Source organism: Bactrocera neohumeralis, unplaced genomic scaffold (genome assembly GCF_024586455.1).
Source record: "Bactrocera neohumeralis isolate Rockhampton unplaced genomic scaffold, APGP_CSIRO_Bneo_wtdbg2-racon-allhic-juicebox.fasta_v2 cluster11, whole genome shotgun sequence".
In the NCBI taxonomy this organism is placed as follows: Eukaryota; Metazoa; Arthropoda; class Insecta; order Diptera; family Tephritidae; genus Bactrocera; species Bactrocera neohumeralis.
Window position 1 is genome coordinate 14,560,398 of NW_026089624.1, and position 11,185 is coordinate 14,571,582.

Here is an 11,185-nt window from a genome sequence, read left to right on the forward strand (position 1 = left end):
AATGTGAAAAAATTTAGTGAAACATAGAGAAATACCATGTGTTGTTAGTGCAAATTTTTGATCTTTTAATCGTGAATATTTTAAAAAATAAAAGTTATTTTTATATTATTTTTGGATATTTCTTCTCTGGAGAAGCTCCCCTATCCGCACATAACCCATTTATACGGAAATTCGGGTTTTTTACCCCTCCGCCAAAGTAATCGGAATCGTGCCAAAGTGCATAACATAAAAGAAACAGTTACTATAAATCGAGAAATTGCGAAATAAAATTTGCGAAATTTCAACTTTAAATACAAATATCTCGAAAACAATAAGTTTATATATATTTTATATACAGTATTTATCGGATATATGCACCTCGCTTATAAGCACAACTCGGATATAAGCACCAATAATAATGTTTTCAGCTTAAAATTTCCCTATAAAAATTACCTATATAAGCACAGTCACAAAAACAAAGATATTATTGACTGCTTTGAAAATATATATGTATGATATGACAGCACCAGGGAACGTATATTTATAGAGAAGGTTCACGATGACGAAAATTTAGGGATATTTCAATTTTGGGATATTTACTGTTTTGGATGAGCGTGTTTCACCACAGAAAATTATTAGCGTGTTTCACCATTTAACATCAGGGGACACGAAAATAGAATTGAGCATATTCAGTGTTAAATGAGAAAAATAATGATAATTCCAATGTTAAGGAATGTACGCTTACAGATTCCATTTTTGACTATGCGCAAACGATACTGCATATAATTTATAGATCGGTATACATACTTACATACACATACATATGTATTTGTTATGAAAGCACATAAGTATGTACATATGTATATATTTGAGCTATTTTATGATGAATTCCATAAAATCTTTGCAAATACATATATAATTCAATAAGATTTGTATTACTACCTAAATATGCATTTTATATAGGTTGTCGTACATACTTATATTTACATACTTAGATAAATATTTGCTTTGGTAATTAAACCTTTCGATATCATGTTAAAAGACCAAGCGGTCGCACATTTGCCCATATAAATTATGTGTGCATGTAAACAAATATAAAAGAACCATACGCATAATGTTTGTAAATTTGTCTACATGCAACAAATGTATGTAAATATGTACATTCAATGCTTTATGCGAAATTCCGTTGACGCGGACAACCAATGGCGAAGCTCATATTTTTTGCTTTCATGTCAAAGAGTCAATGTGTCGAAAGAATGACTCGACGACAACATTGTGTTGTTGGTAGAAAATCCGAGCTTTGACGAAAACACCAACGAACGATCGCCAATTGCCACTGCTTCCCTTGCCGCTGTACCAGCTTCGTCTACAAACCAGCGTAGATATGTATGTTTGTGTGTGAGCTTGCATACATGTCGACGCAGATTTTTGCAAGCCGCGTAACAATATTTTGTACATTCCTTGACAAATACAGTCAATCACGGTTATGTGCCACAATCAAAGATTCAGATTTTTATGGTTTGTTAAAAAAAAAATTTAATATGGCACATAAGCGGGTGCGGATACTTAATAGAGTGGTACTTAAAACAATAATTTCTATGTATTTTAAAAAACCGTTAGATGCAGCAAGATATAGGCAGTTAAGAGGGATGATTTTCATTTAAGCGGAGTACTACTTAACCGGGATCCACTGTACACATAAATCAGAGGAATATTGAACATTTTCTTTGACACATTTCTTGACTTGAAAATCGACAAATAAACTATGGTGTCAATTTTATGATAATATATTTGAATACTTATATTTGCGGGGTTGACACTTTTTCCTTCTCATTCAAATATCAGAAATTGTTCAATTTATGATTTTTAGCTTTTGCCATCGTCGCGAAAAGACGCTTGTGGGCAAAGGCATGCTCGGGGAGATGTAATGGTGTTTCTTTTTATGAATGAAGCAAGTTTGACTGTTGAAAATACGCTTGCGTTCATGAATGAAAATATTGTTGTTAGGTCTTTTTCTACATATTTGGGCATCGACTATTTGGCTGCCATATTGACTTGTGACGCTGCTGATGCCACTGGAAACGATTGTTGTTTTTGTAGAACAATATTTTTAATTTTTGCGGGTGACATATCTACATGTGAACGCATATAAGTGTGTATGTACATGTGTACGTATATTTGTATGTTGGTTTGTGTATACATTATTTGTTCGGCAATGTCGTACACATATGCATATGTATGTACACATAAAGCAGTGCGCGCACACTTTTTACTGATAGATGATAATATCACTATTTGAATTGTACTTATGTACATATGTATGTATGTATGTAACTATGTGCTAATATGTAGATGCGTATGAAAATTTAAATGAAGAAATGTAATTTACATACAATATTATTGTAATATATTAAGTTTTTTAGGATATTATGATAGTATGTCATATGTATATGTACATACGTATATATCATATATACAAACATATTCACTTATGAAATTATATTATAGTATCAAACAAAAGAAATATTTCAAAATAGCTCTTTTTCGTACATTAACTACAATTATTGTTTTGGAAATAGCATAATTTAATTAAATTATTATCAGTTTTGCATGTATTCATAAAAATACGCAAAATGATAATCATATCAATTAATATGATTGCATGTAAACGTATAGAATTACTAAATGCAAAAGGCCAACATGCGTCTGTAATAGCAATGTATATTTCTGAGCATAATTTTCATTGAATGCTCAGCTCTGTTCACGCGCCACTGTTAAAATCTCTCCTTCTTAGCTAGCTGTGGTGAAACACGCTCATCGCATTTTGTTAGCTTTTGACAGTTTACACGCTTGTCCGTTGTTGGACCTTCTCTATAAATATACGTTCTCTGACAGCACTTTTATTTTTATGTAATCGGTATAAAAATCGATGTTTCTAGTTTGCACATCTTTATTAATGTCAAAATGAGTAAGCGTTCAACATTAAATTACCGCCAGAAAAGGCAAATTCTTTCTGAAGTGCAAACTACGTGCAAAAGCGAACACTGTGTTAAATATAAATGTTCGCTATCAACAATTAATCGTATAATTCGTGAAAAAGAAAGACTTTCTGCGCAAAGTACTTTGAAAAACTTGGACAGAAAGCGCAACAGATTTAGCAACTCAATAGAAATTGATCGTGCGGTAACCATTTGGTTTAATCAAATGCGTTCATCTGGCGTAGTAATATCAGGCACTATGGTCCGGGAAAAAGCTCAACAATTGGCCGTCAAGATGGATGTAGAATCCGAGCCCACTCTTGGTTGGCTGTACCGATGGCAAAAGCGTGAAGGAGAGGGAAACAAATTCATGGATAGGGTGCATCTGCGAATATTAAAAGCGCCAATGACTTTTTTGAATTGCTACCCAATTTAATCCAGAATTACAGCGCTAAGGACATATTCAACGCTGATGAAAGTGGACTGTTCTACAAAGCATTGCCTAGGTCTACTTTAACCAGAAGTGGTGATAACTCAAGAGGATTTAAGTCATCAAAGGAGCGCCTGACGATCTGCTTTTTTTGCAATGCACGATGTTTCAAAAATAAGACCTTGCCAGTACAGTACTTTTCACAGAAAAATGCATGGAGGACTCAAGATATATGGACCTCTATTCTAACTTCCTTTGACAAGGAGATGCAAAGTCAAAACAGGAAGGTAATTTTATTCATCGATAATGCCGCTCCTCACAAGCCAGTATCATTAAAAAATGTGGAAATGTTTTATCTGCCGGCAAACACTACATCAATTGTGCAACCGCTTGATCAAGGCATTATCCATACTTTTAAAGCATATTATCGCCAAATGATAGTACGGAAGCAACTACTTCTTCTTGAAAAAGGAAACACGGTTGAAGAATTTAAGAAAACGTTCAACTTATTGACAGCGATTCATATGATTAAACGTGCTTGCTGGATGGTTAAACCTGAAACGATTGCCAACATTTTTAAAAAGGTATGCGGTACTTTATTTTATATAATTTTTATGTGTTCTGTTTTTATAATACGATTATATACACATTTCTTGTAGTGCCAATTTGTCAAAGAATCCTTCGAGGTTAAAGAGCTTTCACAAGAAGCAGATGGAATAGTGGAACTTGTGAATAGCGATGAGTTCCTTCACGAGGAATATTTAAATTTCGTTCACTGCGATGACAAATTGCCCTGCTACGGTGAATCGACTGATGTGGATATAATTGCAGAAGCAGTTTCAGGGGCAGAAGCACTTTCAGAGTCGTCTGAAAATGAACTAAGCATACCCACTAAGAGAGAAGTTTTTGACTCAATCAATGTTCTACGTAAAGCACTTAAGCCTTCTAATTCATTTATGCAAGAAATTGAGGATATTGAGCAGTATTACTTCTCAATAAGCTCCATAAAAAATGTTCAATCCAAAATAACAGACTTCTTCAAAAATTAAAAATAATTAATTAATTTAAATTAAAATTATTTACAAATGATGGAAATGAACATGAAATGCTATAAGCAAATGCTTTTGTCTACCAACCGTTTTTTTTTTATTTTTGCTTTGTTTTTATGTTTGTAAATTGAATATTTTTTTAATAAAAACATATTTATTTTTTCGAATTTATACTGAATTATTATTTTGATAAAAGCGCCGCAAGTGCATACATATAAGAATGGTCATATATATGCACCAATTGTGCATATAAGAGAGTTTTTGATATATGCACCAATGGTGCATATAAGCGAAGTTTGGATACAAGAATACTCGTTTATAAGCACCAAATTTTGTGCATTTTTGCTAATGCTTATATCCGATAAATACTGTAATATTATATATTCTAAATCTGGAGGAATTGCTCTGTCCAATCATATCACTTAACCCTGAAATTGTGGGATGGTATACTAAAGCCGGCCGCTTATTTTTATGTTTAGAGTATATATTTAAAAAAACAAAGTGAAAAACGTGAAAAAGTTTAGTGAAACATTGAAAAATACTATAGGGGTATTCCTTTGCTTTTGTAAAACTCTTGCACGGTGCACGAATTGTAGAATTTTCCAGAAAATTATTTGCAATGGCTGTAAAATATGTCAGACCAAAACCACGATTATTTTCGTGTAATGACACGTAAAAAAGTAATTGAAACCCTGTGCTAGCTGTCATTATACTCAAATACATATTTTGACGTTAAATTGTTCAAAAAAGTAAATTATAAATAGATTTTATAATTTCTATTTAATTTACAAAGATTTGTTACAGTTTTTTTTTTTTTTGTTAAGAATGAATGCAGAAGGTGCGCCAATAGCCATGCATAATAGTCATTTACAATAAATTTACCGAATCAGCCGTTCATATATCAAGAGAATCCTCCTTATGTGTTATTGATAAAAATTTTTGAATTTTTAATCGGGAATATTTCAAAAAATATAAGCTTCTTTATCAGCACATACCACATTTATACCGAAATTCGTGTTTTTTACCCGACCGCCAAAGCAATCGGAATCGTGCCTAAAATATAAGTAAACAGGTCTATTCATTTGTTTTAATCTATCAGTTGTTATAACAAATGATATATCAGAGGAACTTGAGGCTTTGTTGGTAAAATAACGTTAGACTTAGAGGTCTTGGTTAATTAAAAATGGTTTTAATTTTCAGATTTGGGAACAAGAAGTTAGTGTGTAAACTGGCACTTAGAAACTTTTCTGGATATTCGTTACGGGGCATCTCGACAGGCAAAAATGTATGGCATACTAACTGTCTCTGGAGGATAGAGTCATGTGTAGAAGTTCACGCAAGTGAGGAAAGTTTACTGATCGCCATTCACGTGGCCAGAAACGATTCTTTTACATATGACTCAAGCAGCTCACAACTTCCGGTCTTTGACCAAGTATCCTCTGGGTAGCCTAAGAACATCCGTTTGAAGGCGAGCTAAAGTGAGAAGGCGAAACGTCACCTGCATAGGGTTGTGCGCTGGACGTCTAGCCACAATCCGCATCAAAGCGAGGTGCTTCAACATATCGCTGATTTGCGCCCACGCCCCGTCGGAAGAGAAGGACGATGTGACCAAAGATGCCTTTTATGAGTGCTTCGAGCGCACTTATGAGGGCTGCCCGCGCCACGTTGTCAAAATCGTGCTTGGCGACTTTAACGCCAGGGTGGGCAAAGAAGGTAGCTTTGGCGCTACGGTCGGTAAATTCAGCCTCCACAACGAAACATCCCCAAATGGGTTGAGGCTGATCGACTTCGCCGGGGCCCGAAATATGGCTATCTGTAGTATTAGATTCCAGCATAAGAAGATTCATCAAGCTACCTGGCTGTCTCCGGATCGAAAAAATACCAACCAGATCGATCATGTTGTGATAGACGGAAGACACGTCTCCACTGTTTTAGATGTGCGTGCGCTCCGAGGTGCTAACATCGACTCGGACCACTATCTTGTTGCAGCTAAAATTCGCACCCGCCTCTGTGCAGCAAAAACGCACGCCAACAAACACAAGGAAGGTTCGACGTCGAGAAGCTGCAATCACAACAGACAGCCGAACGATTTTCTACTCGGCTTGCACTCCTGCTCTCTGAGAGCACTAGTCAACAGCTCGGTATAAGAGAACTGTGGGACGGCATTTCAAACTCCTTACGTACAGCTGCAACCGAAACCATTGGTTTTCGGAAAGTGCAAAAGCTGGTACGACGAGTAGTGTCGTCAGGCAACGTTACGATCGACCACAACACGTGCGGGATGGGATAGATACCGAGAGTTGAAGAGGGAAGCGAGACGCATTTGCAGACAGAAAAAGGGGGCCGAAATGCGTGAGTACGAAGAACTTGATAAGCTGGCCGACAGGGGTAATGCTCGAAAATTCTACGAAAAAATGCGGCGGCTTACAGAAGGTTTCAAAACCGGAGCATACTCTTGTAGAACCCCCAAAGGTGATCTAGTCACCGATGCCCAGAGCATACTTAGATTATGGAGGGAACACTTCTCCAGCCTGCTGAATGGCAGTGAACGCACAACACCAGGAGAAGGCGAACCCGATTCCCCAATCGATGACAATGGAGCAGACGTTCCATTACCCGACCATGAAGAAGTTCGAATAGCAGTTGCCCGCCTGAAGAACAACAAAGCGGCAGGGGCCGACGGATTGCCGGCCGAGGTATTCAAACACGGCGGCGAAGAACTGATAAGGAGCATGCATCAGCTTCTTTGTAAAATATGATCGGACGAAAGCATGCCCAACGATTGGAATTTAAGTGTGCTCTGCCCAATCCATAAAAAAGGAGACCCCACAATCTGCGCCCACTACCGTGGGATAAGCCTCCTCAACATCGCATATAAGGTTCTATCGAGCGTATTGTGTGAAAGATTAAAGTCCTCCGTCAACAAACTGATTGGACCTTATCAGTGTGGCTTTTGAGATGGAAAATCAACAACCGACCAGATATTCACCATCCGTCGAATCTTGGAAAAGACCCGTAAAAGGAGAATCGACACACACCACCTCTTCGTTGATTTCAAAGCTGCTTTCGACAGCACGAAAAGGAGCTGCCTTTATGCCGCGATGTCTGAATTTGGTATCCCCGCAAAACTAATAAGGCTGTGTAAACTGACCTTGAGCAACACGAAAAGCTCCGTCAGGATCGGGAAGGACCTCTCCGAGCCGTTCGGTACCAAACGAGGTTTCAGATAAGGCGACTCCCCATCGTCCGATTTCTTCAACCTGCTTCTGGAGAAAATAGTTCGAGCAGCAGAACTACATAGAGAAGTTACCATCTTCTATAAGAGTGTACAGCTGCTGGCGTATGCCGACTATATTGATATCATCGGCCTCAACACCCGCGCCGTTAGTTCTGCTTTCTCCAGGCTGGACAAGGAAGCACAGAAAATGGGTAAACAGACAGTCGTCGCACTCGCTATTTGGCTCCCACGTCACTGTTCACAGTCATTACTTTGAAGTTGTAGATAATTTCGTCTATTTAGGAACCAGCATTAACACTACAAACAATGTCAGCCTGGAAATCCAACGCAGGATTGCTCTTGCCAACAGGTGCTACTTCGGACTGAGTAGGCAATTGGAAAGTAAAGTCCTCTCTCGACGAACAAAAGCTAAACTCTATAATTCCCGTCCTGCTATATGGTGCAGAGGCTTGGGCGATGACAGCAACCGATGAATCGACGTTACGAGTTTTCGAGAGAAAAGTTCTGCGAAAGATTTATGGTCTTTTGCGCGTTGGCCACGGCGAATATCGCATTCGATGGAACGATGAGCTGTACGAGATATACAATGACATTGACATAGTTCAGCGAATTAAAAGACAGCGGCTACGCTGGCTAGGTCATGTTGTTCGAATGGACGAAAACACTCCATCTCTGAAAGTATTCGACGCTGTAGCCGCCGGGGGAAGCAGAGGAAGAGGAAGACATTCACTTCGTTGGAAGGACCAGGTGGAGAAGGACCTGGCTACGCTTGGAATATCCAATTGGCGAGACGTAGCGAAAAGAAGAAACGACTGGCGCGCTGTTGTTAATACGGCTTTAATCGCGTAAGCGGTGTCTACGCCAATTAGAAGAAGAACTGTCAAATGTATTGCTATTGCCATTGCCAAATCTGTATGTGGGCATTTGTTAACATAACATAATCATTCGCGCAAAGGCGTAGGGTAGGCAGATTCGAGCTGATGTAGCACATGTTTTGAGCTCTTAAAAAATTTATTTTATCATTTGCAAAATGCCGGCGGATAGGCAGGTAGCTGATGTAGCGCATATTTTGAGCTCTTAAAATGTTTAAATCTTTTATGTGGAAAATAAAAAAAGGAAAAAGATCCTTTTTTTACAAATGTATTTCTGGGAAAAATAGGAATTCATATTTTTGCACTACTACATATATAAAAATTGTGCGCACAATTCCAATTTCTTTGGCCTCGCGATTTGAAGGTACCGTTGAAAGAAAAAGTCCTCCTCCACATTAAACACACTTTACTCACTTTTTTCACTTTAAACTAATTAAATTAAACTATAAACTTTTAAATAAATCCACATTTTACACTTTTAATAGTTTTTTTTACCGAAGAAATCTTTATTTTAAAATATACATTTTACACTCGTAGTGCACATCATGTGTGTGCTAAAAATTACGACGAAATGGAGCGCTGCCATGTGATAATAAGGAAATTCGCTGAAATTCCTTTTTTCCCAAAAATTCCTCTATCCATTCATATGAATATGTTCTTTATTTAATTTTTAAGCAAATAAGTAATATTATGTAGTAATATTTAATAGTAATATTATATAATAATATTATATACTAAATTGATTCCGTAAACAAAATTTAACGCAAATTCTTTGCTCAACAAATTTCGACATCGAAAAAAACGAAAAACTCACTTTTAGCAGTTCACAAAACGACACGTATCTCAAACACTAATGAATATTTTGACATGAAATTTTACATAAATATGACTGACAGTACTACCAACCTAAAAAAAATAATTCTCCAAATCCTTCGACGCGCGCAGCTTAAATTCAAATATCACCTTATTTTTTGGGCACGGTTATTGTCACCTAATATACAAAACCACGAATTATCAAAAATAAATGGAAAGCGCTGACAGATATAATAACCAAAATTTAACCATTATATAACGAAAACTCAAATTTTGTTTCAATATCAGTGCACGATAACCCAAAAAATATAACCACTTTATAACGGAACTCAATATATTTTTTTTATTTTAACGCAGAAAGGAGTACTACGCGAAAGTACTTCAGTCACATAAATCTCATATTACACATATACTTCTGTAGAAAGTATTTTTTATATAGTTAATATAGAAAAAAGAATCACGCGAAAAAACGAACAAACAACAATCTAACCTTTTCAACGATGAGTGTCCTAAGTGATTTTTAAATTAATAAATTTAGGTAAAATACAGCAAAATAAGAGTGAAATGTGAGCTTATTTTAATGTTTAGAGTGTATATTTAAATATACAGAGTGAAAAACGTGAAAAAATTTAGTGAAACATATACTACTGTACAGTTTACTACTATAATGTATCTGCCAGAATACCAAAATGAGATTCCTGACTAACAGAGTCACTAAATTACGATTGTGACAATTAGAGACATGAGACAATCGTGACAAGCAGAATATCGACTATACAGTTTACTACTATACTGTATCTTCCAGAATACCGAAATCAGAGATAAAGAGATCTTTAACTCCTCTCTCACTGGAAGTGAGAGAGCAATTGCTAAACGTCAAAACCTACTGAACTTTGACAGCTAATCGAGTTCAGTAGGTTTTGACGTTTAGCAATTGGAAACGAGCGATGGCCAGATTGAAATCTTCCCAAAAAAATATGTAAACGGAGGGATTAGTTGCATCGTTCAAGACCACTTATAAAAATGAAAATTAAATGAATTTGTGAAATTTAAAGGTATTTGATGAAAGGTTTTGTAAATTGAAGCATCATAGTATATTTTCAAGAGAAAATGATTACAAACATTTAATGATTGAGAGCTAACAAGCTTAAATCCTATTATTGAGTATTGAAAGGACAAAAGACAGTTGTTGTAATATTCTTTAAAAAGATTTAAATAGTTTCTACATATAATAAACAACAACTATATAGTAGTTTTTATTCGTATTAAATGTTGGGTGTTTCAATTTAAATGCCCACAAATAATTATTTTTTTCAATCTGGCCATAATGGAAAATGTTATAAAAAACGCTAATTTTGGGGCGCTCTCACACTGGAATAAGTTTAACAACCCTTTATTCCTGCCGAAATGATACTCCTGACTAACAGAGTCGTGAGACGTGAGACAATCGTGACAGGCAGAATACCGATATTAGTATGCCATAAACTTTAGCGTGTCGAGATGCCCCGTTAGAATGATGGATTACTTCATCAGACATTCTATCATTCGTGTTAAGTGCTGAACACATAGAGCGCGACATCTGTCAGATATAAAAATACGCATGTTCTTATGGACACAGTTATGTAGTTGTGCAGCTGCCTCAATAACTGTGTTCCTTAGACGTGTGTTTTTTAATATGTGACAGATGTCGCCTGGAGTCTGTTGCGCTCTATGTGTTCGGGGCGTTAGTGGTGTGGTTAAATGTCTGTATAATTTTGAAGTAATAGGTGGTAAGGTGCCAGTTTAAAATATTGATAATTTCTAAATGTGGCATCCTTAAGCGGAAA

The 11,185-nt window shown here is 36.4% G+C and overlaps 1 protein-coding gene across 1 annotated transcript; it reads left to right on the forward strand.

Moving 5' to 3' along the window:
• Window positions 1–2,993: 2,993 nt before the first annotated feature.
• Window positions 2,994–4,475, forward strand: LOC126766174 (tigger transposable element-derived protein 6-like). The gene is made up of 2 exons (XM_050484066.1): window positions 2,994–3,971; window positions 4,047–4,475. Exons 1-2 carry the CDS (start codon window positions 3,654–3,656, stop codon window positions 4,434–4,436), a joined length of 708 nt encoding a protein of 235 aa, XP_050340023.1. The 5' UTR covers window positions 2,994–3,653; the 3' UTR covers window positions 4,437–4,475.
• Window positions 4,476–11,185: the final 6,710 nt, after the last annotated feature.